The sequence below is a fragment of the Lytechinus pictus genome, chromosome 7 (genome assembly GCF_037042905.1).
Source record: "Lytechinus pictus isolate F3 Inbred chromosome 7, Lp3.0, whole genome shotgun sequence".
Classification (NCBI taxonomy): Eukaryota; Metazoa; Echinodermata; class Echinoidea; order Temnopleuroida; family Toxopneustidae; genus Lytechinus; species Lytechinus pictus.
Genome location: NC_087251.1, coordinates 45,749,760 through 45,765,771, shown reverse-complemented (window position 1 = coordinate 45,765,771; position 16,012 = coordinate 45,749,760). Strand labels below are relative to the sequence as shown.

General features: G+C 34.1%; 1 protein-coding gene across 1 annotated transcript; it reads right to left on the bottom strand.

The window, feature by feature from the left end:
• Positions 1-3,938: 3,938 nt before the first annotated feature.
• On the bottom strand, positions 3,939-14,675 carry LOC129265679 (MAD2L1-binding protein-like). The gene is made up of 2 exons (XM_054903645.2): positions 14,442-14,675; positions 3,939-10,487 (listed from the first exon to the last, which is right to left on the bottom strand). The coding sequence occupies exons 1-2, from the start codon at positions 14,610-14,612 to the stop codon at positions 9,960-9,962; spliced, it is 699 nt and encodes a 232-aa protein (XP_054759620.2). The 5' UTR covers positions 14,613-14,675; the 3' UTR covers positions 3,939-9,959.
• Between the last annotated feature and the right edge of the window lie 1,337 nt (positions 14,676-16,012).

The following is a 16,012-nucleotide window of genomic DNA, read 5'->3' as shown; positions in this document are numbered from 1 at the left end:
AAATTTACCCATATCACACCATAAGGGCGTTTCACAAAGATTTAAGTATGACTTAAATCGCACTTAAATGCTGACGTGTATCTGAAATACAATGCGCAATCTAATTGATCAATTGGCAGGAGTGCGCGTCCTCTTAGCATGATCTGACCAATGCAACCGCATTGGTCAGATCATGCTAAGAGGACGCCTTGTATAATGCACGCAACTAGGCATTTAAGTGCGACTCTGAGTCATATTTAAATCTTTTTGAAACAACCCCCTGTTCTTACGGTAATTAAATCTCTACATTGGTTGCCCTTGAGTGAACGTGTCAAATTCAAGGTCTTTTTACTCCTTTTACCTCAGTTCATGGCTCTGCTCTCATTCACACCATCTAGGCTTCTACACTCCAGTGACTCCGGTCTCCTTACAGATCCAAAATGTAACACAAAGTGGGGGAAAAAAGCATTCATCCATGCAGGGCCCTCACTAAGGAATCCCTCCCACAAGCGATACGGGATAGCAAGTGTGTCGAATCATTTAAGATTAATCTAAAAATTTACCTCTATATCCATTTTATCAATGATGACTTTTTGTTATGTTATTTTTTTTTTGGCCCCCCCCCTTCACTTGTGCGCCTTGAGCATCTCTTACGAGATGGATGTGGCACCTAATAAATTGAATTTATTATTATTACTTAGAAACATAATTATTTTGGTATGAATGTGATCCGAGTAGTGAATTCATGTATAACCATTTCAAGTGGGATTATATTAAAAGACTACACTGCTGAGAATGGTGCATTATGGGTAAGGAACCCGGCCAGACTTGAGGCGTCTCCCAGTTCATATTTGCTGTAAATTAAAGGAATTTGACACCTTTGGAACAAGATGGCTTGTGTGAAAACAGAAAAATCAAAGAAACAGATCAATGAAAGTTTGAGAAAAATTGAATGAATAATATTAAGAAGAAAAATATTAGCATTTGAAGTTTAGTAGATCATTATTGTAATGTGATGTCACATGTGAACAACTTTCCCATTTTTTTTTTAAATATATATATTTCACTTAAAATGCCTCTTTTATCACATCTATCAGTAGATCATGAATTATTTCTATAGGAGGGCTTGTAAAACAGATTTTCAAAGAATATATTATGGATAAAGAGTTTGTATCACCATCAGAAAGAGCAAAAAGAGAGATTTGGGGGTATTTTATAGTCCATCAAAGGGAAAGTTCTTCACATGTGACATCACACACGTTTGTCGCATTGCCAATGGGAGGATCTCCATAGCATTAGTGATCACAATATTCAAATGCTCATAACTTTCTAATTGTTTGTCCGATTTTTCTCAAACTTTCTTTGATCTCATTCTTTGATTTTTCTTTTTCCACACAAGCCCACTTGTTCCAAGGCTTTCATTCCCCTTTGGCATTCCCTTGGCAGTCACTGTCATTGTAGGTTGGACACCATGCTTGGACTTCCAACATGGACTCTATACAATACTCTAGTGAAGTATTTTTTCATGTTTTCTTGACCCTTAAGTGTTATTTATTTCATCTCTATGACAGGGCTGAAAAAATGTTCCCTCTTATTCCCCAATTTGGCAATTTTGATACCCTTTTCAGTTTTTAGAGTACGCATCTACATCGCCCCAGACGCTCCAAAGTGAACAGTTGTTTACATACTTTTGTGTACGAAGCAGGGTGTCCACCATACAGTGCCCTTTGGTAAGGAATTTATCCTCATTACCAGGTCCCTCGGAGAGGACCTTAAGCTGTTGGTCCCCTGGTTGCTTGCTCACAGGCATTCTTGCTTTCTTAGCAGTCAGGTAAAAAACCTCAGTATAAAAAAATGTAATGGTTTCTATACACTAAAAAAAAAAATTCTACTGAAAAGATTATAAAACCTGTTATCAGTGACGTGTTAGCAACTATAGATTTTTAAAAGCGTAAATTTGATTTGCTGAGAGCAATTTGTCACATAAAGTTAGAATTCGTTTTGATAAGAGGTTTTATGGAATAAGAACTTACAAAATACTGAATGTGAGAGGCCTTTAATATGAAGCAAACACACAAATAGCAATCAATCATTCTATTGATTTCATTTATTTAAAAATCATGATAGAATATTTGGAAGTATATCAGACAGGTTTAAAAAAGAATGATTGCAAATTCATCATGAATCGACACACGACACACTCTCTCTCATCAAAAAATAGAGAGAAAAAAAGTAAAATCCCAGAATATAAGAAGAAAAATACTGTCAAGAACAGTGTTATTGGCTACATCTCTATGATAGCCACCTGTCTGTAGTGACCGCTGACACTGATTACCATAAAGGTAGATTATGTGTATTAGAACTGTCTAGCAGTCATTTGTTTCCCCACTGTGGAACCTGTATATAAAAGCCATATTTTGTGTTTCCCTTGGCCTTAGGTGGTCACTATAGACAGATCTCACTGAAGTAATCAAAAACTTTTACAGATATAGTGCAACAAATCCACACATAGTTCGGGTGCCAATGAACTTCTAATTGAATCTGAGGTTGATAGTTCAGCAGATTTTTTTTCCCTGGCACCCTAAAGATGGAACAAATCACAGTTTTGAAAAATTAACCCAAGAAATGATATCTTTGCCAAACTTTAGAGGACACAAATAACACACAGTGTAGGCCTATCTTGCAAACGGGATTACAATCGAAACAAGCCTATATTGTTAGTTTTCATCTATTTCTTCCATCAAAGTTTACCCAAGTTCATACCAAAAAGGCATGTATACTTCAGTGTATTAGGGTTGTGTGTATATCAGCCAAATACAGTCAAACTGTTGAATTACTTAGACTCGTTAAATTGGCTCGTAAAAAATTTGATTTACATGGCATAGATACAGAGAATAATGTAAGAAAGAGGTCTTGTTTATGAATACATTTGACTTCAGACATGTTCAGAGAGGTTGATGAATGAAGAAAATACATTGCCTCCCATAAAAAAGGAAACACATTGACATTTGCAGGGATAGAAATCACAAATCATCAAATATATTTTGGTTTCAAATAGGACACTAATACAATGAATGAAACCTCTTTAATTTACAGAGCCAGTGAAACAAACAGGCAATGCAATATAACAGAAATTCTAATGAGACATCCCTTTCCGATGCAAGGCAATCATTACCAATTTTTTGTGCAAACTTGATTTTGACATTGAAATTTAAAACTTTTTTTTTGCCTCGTCAATGCATTTTATGTATCTTATCATAACACTTCACTTTTTGAAAATGTCAATAAGATATCCTAAAGCACTCGTCTACGCTGGAACGAATAACCTGAGAAAACCAGTTTCCCCTTTTCTGGGACACACAGAATGATAAAGATATCTGCATAATGTAAACATTTTATGATTATCAAGATACATTTGAAACCCTTCACACACTTCACAATCAATACAAAAGATGAATAATAATATTTGAGTCTTTATGGGTACCGACACTCCATCAGTATTTTCCTCAAGACTGATGCTGTCGTAGATGAAGTAAAAACAATTTTGAAAGACTGGATTTATGTATGTAAACAAAAACCCTCTAGTTATTGAGAAAAAAAAAAATTCACTGTCCAGTGTATTCATGTTACAACGATCCAACATAAAATATTGAAAATATAGGAAGTGCTGCTACTATGTACATGATAGCAAGGCAAATAAACTATTTATTCAAATAACGTGTAAATTAGTTAGGACAAGGCACCATATACATGTACATGTAACTTAATTCAATGTGTGTCAAATTATTGTCTATTACTTTTGCATTACATCCATTCTCAAAGAATAAGAAATACATTAATTTCCAATATTTTGTTATGAGGGGAACATTTCCAGAATTTTTTTATTATTTTTGGTAACCAGATAAGTATCCATTTTGCTCATAACACTGGACACGGGTGTCTAACAATTTTCTGATGTCCCCCCCTGGTGAATGATATGAGAGATTAAATTCTAGTTTCATTCTTTGACCTTCATAACCAATTTTGAGGCCCTTTTGTTGCCTGAGACTGAAATATAACACTATATTTTCTACTTTACATAGTACTTATTTTTTTATAAAAATCCCAAATAAACAAATTATAAATTAATGCTGGATATTTTTATATTTCCTGGACTTTACATCTACTTTTGGATATTATATCGTTTTAAAAAAATCATTGGGTTGTGTAGCAGTTGGAACCATCTACAGTTTGCAAATATCCAAGTAAATATCAAGCAAAGATTGCACAGAATTATGGACATATCGAACAAGTTTAAAAGAAAGAAAAGTATTTTGGGACAGCATGTCAGTTAAATTCATTCATGACAAAGATGTTGCCATATAGACCCATGTACATGTAGACCCATATAATGGCAGAATATCTTGGCATATTTTTCAATTTACGGAATAATTTCTCAACTTTTTCCTGCATCGTGCATTGACATTATTTTGATATTAAGATGTATTTATACCTACAAACAATTTGTAGTCATTCTGTAAAATTCTATTGGAATTCGTTTATTTATTGTACTTACAACTGGATAAAGTCTCACATCTATAATATAATTTGTAAGATGTCTTTTAAAGAAAAATTCATAATAATAAAACAAAAAAATAAAAAATTTAGTTACATTTACTGTATATATATAGCACTTCATATGTACTTTGTTTCTAAACACTTTTATTACCCCTGTCACTGGATCCACACATAAAGTGCACCATTTCCACTCCCTGGGGAGCATCCTGGCCAAGCAACTGTTTGTTACCAGTGCACACATGCCAATCTAATCATATACGGTCATTTTCACAATATATGGTGTAACTCTGAAATTTCAATGTTTTTATCTGTAGCATTCTCATAAAGCCACATAATTTGAAGATGCTTTGGCATATGAGTGACCTCAATGAGTGCTACCTCGGGTAGCATAGACATCTTCACTCATTACTTCGTTCAATTTTGGCAGGCACATAAGTACCCAAAGTTGCACCTTTTTTGTGTACATAAAATACATAGACTTTTTTGTAATGCCCTGTATTATTTCTGGAATGTTGAGGATTACTTTTGTTATGCAGAATGTGAAGTTAGATGTTCAATGAAAAATACCAGATAGGTTATTAGTGTGACTGCTTCTTTATTTTTGAGAACAGGGTGGTCTAATTTGTTGTTTCGGAGGCTTCATTTTCCGTTAACATTAGCTAACAAACTTTGTATTCCGAGCAGTGGTTTAAAAAAAATTAAATTCTGCTCCCTAGGACCTTTATGCAACATTTGAAGTATAAACTTCCAAATAATAACAAAATATCTTTGATCACACTTCTTTTTACAATTTTTTCAAAGCCTAACTGATGAAGGTAAATTTTCCGTTAACTGTTTTGAAGCCTCCGAAACAAACTTTACAGACCGCTCATATAAATATGAACGAAGGAACTTGACCAATCAATACATCACATTGTAGTATCTGGACACCTAGTTCACCTGTCAATAAATAGCAGAGATATTCCTTGCTGTTTGAAAATAAGAGATGATACAAACTTTCCGTTAACAGTTGAAGCCTCCGAAACACTTGAAGCCTCCGAAACAGTCAAATCACTTGTTTTGATTTTTTTGTTACTTCAATCAAAAATTTTCAGGTTAAATCTGTATTATAATCATATGTTATGTTGTATAGACTGGCCTCAGGTAGAAATTGTATGTATATCAATTCAATTTTTTTCAGAACTCGCTGATAACATAAAAATTCTGTTTTGGAGGCTTCAAACATCAGTTAACACATGTTTTTTTGTTATTCTGAATTCATAGATAAGAGAGTGTTCACATTTTAAATTTATTTTGGTTGTTTTTGATCTACTAAAGAACAGAAACATATTTCATTTTATGAATTAATAATATTTTTTAAGTTATACCTGAGCTAAGTATTTGAGATGGTATTTTCCACTCATAAAACATGCATTTCCCTATTTCTAACTCAGAATATATAAAAATTACACATTAACTAAAAGAAAGAAAGTTCACACATATAAACCATGTAACGTTAATATTGTAATATACAGTGGCTCAAAATAAAGCTCTGCATTTTCCCAAATTAACAGGCATCCTAAACTTATGTTAACACTTGTTTTGGAGGCTTCAAAGAAGAGTTAACACCGCCGGTATTTTGTGTTATTCCAATGTCCTGGATAAGAAAAATTTGGCATTTTTTCAACAGCACGTTTGGTTTTGATCTCTAAAATTACAGGAATGAGCATGTCTTCATCAGATTTTCATATTTTTAATGATATACAAAAGAACTTGTATTTGTGATTCAATTTTACAGTTGTAAACATGTGTTACCCTCTATCAAATTTAGGTTACTTTATTGTGTAGATACGTGCATACTTACACACATGCGCACAAATATACAATGTAAATTATGTAATATTTAGGAACAATTTAGGAACACTTTAATATACAAATATTTAAAATTAATCTTTGCATTTTCTCAAATATCAAGGCATCTGAGACATGTACATGTAAATTCTCGTATGATTCAGAGGCTTCATTCTCTTTGCCATATACCATTATAAGTTTTAGGCTTAAAGGAAACTTTCTTAAATTACTTTCTGTGACAGATGTATTGCAATCTGTTTGCCTTGAAGGATTTTCATTTCAGTTGAATTTATACAAAAGCTGCTCACAATTTTGTCTCATACTTAGATTTCAATTGCCAGGTTGTCTCTACAAAAATATTAAGTTTTGAAAGGTATATTTAGATGCAATTTAGAATGTGATTTTATATGATTTGTTTATAAATACTTTATGTACAGCTTACGATGTATGTCTTCATTAAGAAAAAAGGTGGGAAGAAAACCAAGTGCCAAAGATGACAAAAGATCAAGATAAAAGCAAAGCATGATTTAAAACTTAGATATTGAGAAAATAACTAACTAAATCCTTGAGAAGACTGTGTTGACAATAATGTCCTATGATTAACAATTTTTTTTCAACTATAATTTGATTAATTTTATGAGCTTGAGCTCTAGGTAGGTATAGGTGGATAGTTAGTACTTTTGCCATAAATAGAATTACCCTAACACCATTCACTACAAGTGATTCCAATACCAACAATTGTTTTGAATTATAATCATGTACATATAACTTACATGTATTGTATGTACTTTTTTAAACAGCTTGTTGTTGTATAATGCAAAGTAAATTGCTATTAAGTAAATCAGAAAGTGCAGTATCAATAATTGCACGTACATGATTGCTCATGGCTATGTTCCTAAACACTAAAGGCATATAACAAATTAATTGCCAACCAACTTTCTGCATTGAACTTAACAGATAATTTGGGATTTTTTTTAATAATTGGATTTAACATAACAATAAACAAGTGTTAAAATTTAAATAATCTGTTAGCTAAATGATGGAAAATGCAATATGTTAACATGTTTGAAGTCTCCGAAACACTCTGTGAACCCTAGCAAAGCCACTGAAACACAAGTTTCGGCATTTCATCACTTTGTTTATGCATCATAAATATTCTTTTCTGTAGTTAGATGTATTTCTATTACTATATTCCCTTTAAAGCTGAATGTTTACCTATCTTAGCAACAAGGCATTGGTCTTTGTGTAATAGTTAACATTCGTGAATTACATTTTCCCATTCACATTTTCCCATTCACAAGACATTAGTTTGTTTGATTTTGTTTGCATTCAGTCTTATAACTGATATGCCATATGAAAAAGGTAGAGTTGTAAAAGTAATCAACTTTAATAAGGGACTTTTATAGTGCTAACATGACTGAAGTCTCCGAAACACATACTTATGTTAACTGAAGCCTCCGAAACACACTTGTGAGAAATTTCCAACTTTCTTACTTGGTATCTGATTTCCATGGGATTTGTGGTAGTAATAAACATTCATGGAGAAGTTAATGTACAATAATTTTTGCTTTCCTCTTCCTCTTGGAAGACATGTAATTTTAAACACTTTGTTGTCAAAATCAAAATTTGTGATAAATTTCAAGAACTCATAGAAATTTTTACAAAACTAATAAAGTTTGATTCCAAAACTTTTAAAAACCTCAAAGAACATTTAATTTGTGAATAAAAAATGGCAAATGAAAATATTTTCCTTGAAAAAATTTGTCATTTTGGTAATAAAATCAAAAGACTGATTTTATTCATTTATTTTTTATTTTTCACAGTTGCACATAATTTTTTCAGGTTTCTCAAGTAGATTAAGCTCCAGAACAGAGAGAAATGAAGAATTAAGATATTTATTGACCTGTTTTTAGTAGAAATGTTTATGACAGTCCATTTTGAAATTTTGATCTTGAATTTTGAAAGTTACACCCTTGACCGTGAAAAGGACCATACACATTCACATCCTACCGGGTACCAATTAAACACTTGGGTGGACTGGAGAGTAACAAACATGGATAAGTGCCTTGCAAAAGGACATTAGTGCTGGGTGGGATTCAAACCCTTGACCCTTGGTGCAAGAGTCAAGTGACTGAACCACTACACCAAAACATCTCCACAAGTAGGGATATTAAAATGAATATATATTAATTTCACTAAATGACACGAGGGAGAGCCAATCATTACGATAAACCAGGGCTCCACATTAACCCTTTTTTCTTCTGGTCCGACCTGATCATGTCGGACCAGTATACCCAGTTTTTCCATTTTTTACTGGACCGAACCTAAAATTTACTGGTCCCAAAATAAAGAAAAATATTTAAAAAGACTTCGAATTTATTTTGCTGTCTTTTATTGCTTATTGTTACCCCCCCCCCCCAAAAAAAAAAAAAAAAAAAAAAAGAAAGCAGTACACACACACAGCATAATTCATGAGAGCCATTTTTTTAGATGCAAGGCGGCCAGAACATTTTTATAATTTACAAAAGAAAATATATTTTGTATCAGTGAGATATAATCTTACTGGCCATGTCAGACCAGTAAATCTGGCTTTTTCTGAAAAGTTACTGGCCCGACAGCAATTTTTAACAGTCTGGCAGTACCAGTGTCACATGCTGCAATGTACAAAAGATGGATTGCCCGCTAAATAACATGGTTAGCTGTTAGGGACAATTTTCAATGATAAGAATCATACACAGGATATAGGACATTATTGTCTCCATGCACATTCAAAGGAATGGGATATTATCACTCCAGCTTTAACCTGGCAGCTTTCAGGGTTCGAATCCTGGGTTGAGGGCAGCAGCGTGGATAAAATCCCTTGCTGAAGGAAACTAATGCGATGGCTGGGATTCAAACCCGCGACCCTCTGATTGAAAGGCCGGAGTCAAGGCCACTAGACCACAATGCTTGATTGCAAAATAACTTTTTGAATCTTAAAATTAAGGAGAACATTGCGTGACAAATCATCCATATTCTCCTTAAATGGACATCTTTTCATCCACGTTTTAAAAAGGACTGTTGATTTGTAGTCATACCAGGGGGCATTAGAACATACTTGCATATAGTGGTCAGAAAAAAGGAGGAAAATCATACATTTTTATCCACAACATTGACTATGCTGGCATTTAAGGAACAAATAAAATGTCTTTCTTTTCTTAATCACTAAATAAAGTTATCAGCTTCAAGAATAAATAAATATTAAAATTATTCAATTACAACAAAATAAAAAGATTAACATGATTTCATTGTAGAAAAAATAACACAAAAGATGAATGTCATTTATAAAAACAGAGCTATGATGACTGAGCACTGCAGGTATTGAAATTTTATATTCAATTTCTAGCCTAGTGCCTTGCAATATAACAGACATAATCAATGTTATGATTGATATCAATGGTATTGGTAAATCTATGAGCAACCCTGAACTAAAGAATCTGATTGCAAGTCAGATACATGTATATCACAAGGCACTGCTCACTCCATTCTATTATCCTATAAGGTGAATGTAACTTAATAAAATCAAACAACTATCTGTTATATAATTTTCTTCATCAACTACACCAAAGGTCGCTTGGAGCTTTAGGAGATACTGTGTCCTTGAGACCTTTGATGCCAGAAGGAGTCTGCATCCAAATGTGTTCTTCGGAGGACACTCTGCTATGCATCATCCCGCAGCTAATGTCAATGTTGCAGTGACGGCCCATTTTCGGAACTTTGAAGTTGGCCTTGGGCTTGAACCAGGTCGGGTTGCACGACCTAGGAGCATGTGCAGTTAGGACCATGTTGGTGACCGGCGGGAGAGGGCTGTCCCCGAGCGGAGAGCTGGTGATGAGCGACCTTGCGACGCTCCTAACACAGTGCTTCACGGAAAGAGTTTGGGACGTTTGTTCGTTGTTCAAGAATCGTATGTGATACACCTCCTTGGGGCTTATGACAGTCGAACCAAAGAGGACAATGATGTGAGATATATCGGTTTCCTGGAAGAGGGAATCGATGTTCACAAAGAGTTCTTGACTTTCCTTCAGTAGTTGCGTCATCCGCTTCTTGAACAGGGTGTGTTTGTGGTCAGCTTCATTGATCTAAAAACAAAACAAGTAACAATAATATTAATTAAAAATTCATGTGCATTTTTTTTTTTATTCCAAAGTGCTGATTTTGAGGAAAAAAATTTGGGCTAAATCTTGTCTGAATTTTTTTTCTTTCCGAATCCCATGGAGTCTCACCCAAGGGTTCATTACATGCCGCCACGCACAGAAAAATCAAGCCATAGAAGTCGTGTGTTGTGGACCCAAGAAATGAGATCCCAGCACGCGCGACCCACTAGTTAGAAATCCACTGCCAAACGCGGTTCGTGGTGCGAGGTTAGTATACTAACCTCGCAATACGTGTGAGTGATGGAGTCTTAACGGTTGTAATATGGTATCACTCTCTTGACCTGCAGCATTATACCAAAATTCCAATAGGTCTATTATGTCTCTAGGCTCTGCCGCTGAGACTTCTTCTTCGTTTGGTTTGGATGGCAACTAGTCAAGAAATTACTATATTTGCCACTGCTTTTTGAGCTTTTTTTTTTTTTTTACATTAATAGCTGCTTTCATATTTGTGTTACTTCTCTTTTTTCTCTTTCTCCTTCATTTTTTTTCCTTCTATATTTTTCTTTACATTTCTTTTCATCATTTTTTTCTTTCCCTTTCCTTTCCTTCTCTCTTTCTTCTTTTCTTTTTTCTTTTCATTTTTTTTCTGCAAAGTAAATCTTTAGTTTTCATTCAGGGATTGTTTTTTGGTGACCAGGTTTTCCCATTTCATTTCTTAAATCAGATATCAGATAGGTAATCAAGCACAGGTCAGGCCTTTCTTTTTAAATCAAGAATGAGAGGAGCAAAAATTTTTGTCTAACATTTGACTCCAAAATGGATGGAGCTAGCCTGGCTGGTAGTCTGCACAAAGTCTAAGAGAGCCCTATCCCTGAACATACTACTGAAATGAAAGTGAAAGTGGAAACATTAAACACACACACCCTCAGCAATCATGGATCTTCTTGGTCCTAACAAAACAGTTACTATTTTTACTAAGTTCTATAGTAGAAATATTGATAAAATATGTCATTAAAAAGGCATACATGTATATATCTAACCGCGACAATTCTTTCAACGTCTTTGTATATCAGGACACAGAGGAACAGAAGATCCTGCGTCCAGAACTGAACCTTATGTAACCTTATTGTGGACTGTATGTAAGAAAATAATACTTCAAAATCATTAATTTCATATTTTCAACTTTGCAAGTTAAGATTCAACTGTTTCTCTTTTTAATTTAACAGACCCCAAGAATAAACAATAATTATTATTATAATAATAATTATTTATAATCAAGTTTCAAATTTTATTATTTGTTAAAGAATAATTTCTATCTATAAATTGTTCTTCAAAACGGCATTTTGTAACATCGCTTACTGAAGCTACGTCATAACGAAGCGGTTCAAGGGTTAAGCCTATTGTATTTGTAGTGTTTACGAATGGATCCAGGGATCTACACGAGATCGGTCTGGTAAGAAACCTCTCATTTTTCATATTTATACTAACAGATTTTTCGTACCTTCATACACATTAGGCGTATTACACTCATCCAGGAACGAGGTTATATAGCCAATATAACCTCGTTCTCGGCAGCATACCGTAGCATGGACAATAAAAACATCATCTATTTTCCTCCCCATCCCACTCTAGGCAACACCCCTATACTTACCTATGTTGAGAAACTGTATACAGTGCGTCCCAGAAAAAACGAAACCGAGATTTAGCGATGATTTATCATAACTTAATCACAAATACAATAGACAAATGACCTACCAATGTAAAGCTTAGAATCTCCTCTTTCATCTGATATTACTTAGATAATTCCTCATTCACGCATGAGTGAGCAAAAACAATTTGAAGAAAGGATACCAAAAACTCATTTGGCGGGGGGTATCTGAATTTCAAAGAGAAAATCACATGACTGAAAAGTTCGATATCTGCTCTTTTATTTGATACCTTAATCACAGAAAATGGTCAAGAAGTAAAAAGGTTATTGTTTTTGCTCACTCATGCGTGAATGAGGAATTATCTAAGTAATACCAGATGAAAGAGGAGATTCTAAGCTTTAAAATGGTAGGTCATTTGTCTATTGTATTTGTGATTAAGTTATGATAAATCATCGATAAATCTCGGTTTCGTTTTTTGTGGGACGCACTGTATAACCTAAGGAATAAATTAACAATGTTTAATCGGTACTAACCGGTTCTTTTGTTGCATTTTCTGCAGAATTCCCACAGATTTGTCCCAACTCTTGCGACAAACCACGTTGCGGTAGACAGCTGCACATTCTTTTTTATTTATAAATAGAGCGCCCCTTACGATAGTTGTTAACAATGCAGCCAAATCGTTAGGTTTTTTGCATTGTGTCCAAGGCGTTTGTTTTGTTGGTTTTTTTTAATACATATTTTGTTTTTTATGTCAAGTATGAAATTAATATCACAGAGTATTTTTTAATAGTAGAGATGTATAAAATATCATACAATATTTTATTCTATATATATTTTATAATAAAATTTATAATTATTGATGTCTTTCAAGAAGGATTACCGACCGATCAGGTGACGACTACGCGTATCACATGATCTGAAAATCAGCTTCGTACCGCTTCGATTGCACTCCAAGGTGACTGGACTGACTGCCAAGAAAAGCTGGAAATAGGACTCAAATGTAAGTTTCCCTTTTTTTTTATTCAAAGTAATGCTAAAATGGGTAATATTAATTAAAAATTAAATCAATCCTAAAAGGAAAAGGAACAGACCTGCACACGACTTGTATTTAGTGATATATCACTAAATACTTGGGTGCAGGGAAAGACACACAGGTAAATACGGTATTGTCGCCTATGAGGTCCATACATGTTAATGTTTGGACCTCATTGATACTAGGAGTGCCCCATCTCTCATCCCAAGACCAAGTATCACGACTTGATCCACCCAAGGGTTCATTACATGCCGCCGCGCACAGAAAAATCAAGCCATAGAAGTCGTGTGTTGGGGACACCAGTAGTGGGATCCGCAGCACGCGCGATCCACTAGTTAGAAATCCACTGCCAAACGCAGTTCATGGTGCGAGGTTAGTATACTATACTAACCTCGCAATACATGTACATGTGACTGTGAGTGGACTTAATTGATCGAACTAGATCAAGTGGGATATTTAACATAACTTTATATTATAAAGAACATTCTCAGTGATTAGTATCAATTGAAATATGAATAAAAACCTCCCCGATTTTTCCACCTCCAATGGCAATGACCGTCACTCCTCTGTGTGTGTGTGTGTATTTGAGTTTTGTCAGACGTGTATCAATCAGATATGATTATTTACGTCTGGGACCGACCTTTAACGTCACCATCCGAAAGACGTGACCAGGGCTCGAACCCCTGCATCAATTTGTAACTTCCCCGCATAGCTTGGATTACTGATTCGTTCAATGGTGTTTGATAGTGACAAATCGAAAAAGAAAAAAAATAGCACGAAACCATAGAGGTTCATCCACCTGTTTGGACGAAACTCTACTCCGAGTACTCGTGATGCATTCTCTGGTAAACAAGTCTCGATAGCCTCGACAGACTGGCAATTGTGTTTCGTCTAGATAAACGTGTTTAAAGAATAAAAAAGTCCAAATGGCTATTTTTGTTTTTGCTAATCTATTTCTAACAATAACATTCCCTTTACTTTAGTCTTTTTAATAGTTAGACGTCTTTACTGATAATATTATTTAATTAGGGGCCTAGACTCATTTAGAGCATCATTTATCTGCTTTCCTTTTCCCTTACCTGTTCTCTTTCTCTTGTTTTTCTTCCTTTCTCAATTGAGTTTCTTTCAATATATTTCTTTTTCTCAGTCTTCGTTCTTCATAATTTATTTTATTCTTAATTTCTTTACAAAATAATTAACTCGAAATCACACCCATAAAACTACGCTAAACAAAATACATGGGACTGAGCTACTCACTTCCGGTCGCTGGTATTGAAAATATAGCTGGTCAAAAGGCAGTGGTATCTGCTCCCGATGGTAGAGAAGATATTTAAGAATCTCTGTGACTATTCTACTCTTAATATTTTGAGTGACAAAGCCATTTAGTGAAATTCTACACGTAGATTCTTTCTCACATTTCGTTGCCATTCTTTCCAACTTTCCTGCTCCTTGACCTTGTCCTTGATTTGAAATTTCCGCCAATCACATAAAGTAGCTTGAATAGAACCAACAAGAAGAGAAAAAAATCTTTCCTTTCTTTGAGCCCGGTCTTTGAGCAGCTATAGCTAGCCCAGCGAGCCATAATTTTGACTTTTATAACAGTTCCAGGCATGTGTTAAAAAATATTTATTAGGTGGGCTGAGGATGTCACATTCCCACTCTTCTTTTTCTTATGTTATTACATGAAATCATTTTTGTTTCATTTTTTCATAAAAATCATGCCGGGATCACGTGTCTCAGTTAATTATAAAATAAGTTGCAAGAAATGCATCTAATCAATTATCGATCCAATCGTTTTAGTTTTTGGTAGAATTTTTTTTAATAAACCTAATTTCATATAATAAAATACAAAAGAACAAGTGGGGATATGACATTATCAGCCCATGCACCTAATGAATATTCATGAAGACATGCCTAGAACTGTGGCATCAGAACTTAAATGCAAATCATTCTTTAAAATTCAATATCTTCATTAGTTATCCGATTTTGATCAAATTTTCAGCATTTTGCTTTGTGAGTTTTACTCTATTTATTGAGGAATAAATATTTCAGCCCGGAGCATCCCTTTAAGCATGATCAAGAACTGCAGCAGTTCAATAATACATAATTCATGTTGCAAGTATATCAACAGTCTACAAATTTAAGCATGATAAATTTTCACATAAAATTGGATATTAAGATGGAAAATTTTTCATCATAAAGCTATGAAAGCTACCAAGCTGTTGAACTTGATCACGGCAAGAATAATTACACAAAACTTAGAACGTAATGTACACTGCACTTCTCTGTCCCTCCCCTCTCTCCCTAATGTTATAAAACAAAATATTTATCACACGATCCATCAGTTACTTTTTTTTTTGTAAAGTGCACAAAAATTGTTTGTATTTATTTTTAAACAAAAGTTCTATATACCATTACGACCCAATATTTCTTTGTTGTAATTTTGTAATGAAACTAAGTTAGGGGCTTGCATTTTGTACAAGCTTTTTTTTCGGCAAGACCCTCCGTTTTACTTTTGAATACAAATGTCATTTTAGGCAACTTTATTTATTGAATTGTGTTCCTTAAATCTAAGATTATGTTATATATATTTTATTATATGTCTTGCAGTATATTCGACCTTGTTTTGTCATATTTATCATAACTATGTACAATTGTGAAACGGAAATCCATAAATCAATCAATCAATCAATCAACATCTCACGCATGCCATCTTATGCCCTCCTCTGGGAAAGAAAGTTCCAGTGCCTTGGATATCTGTTTGGAGGAATGACGGTCATCATGATCAATGATCATGATCGCAATGACCGTCATTCATGTTGATACTT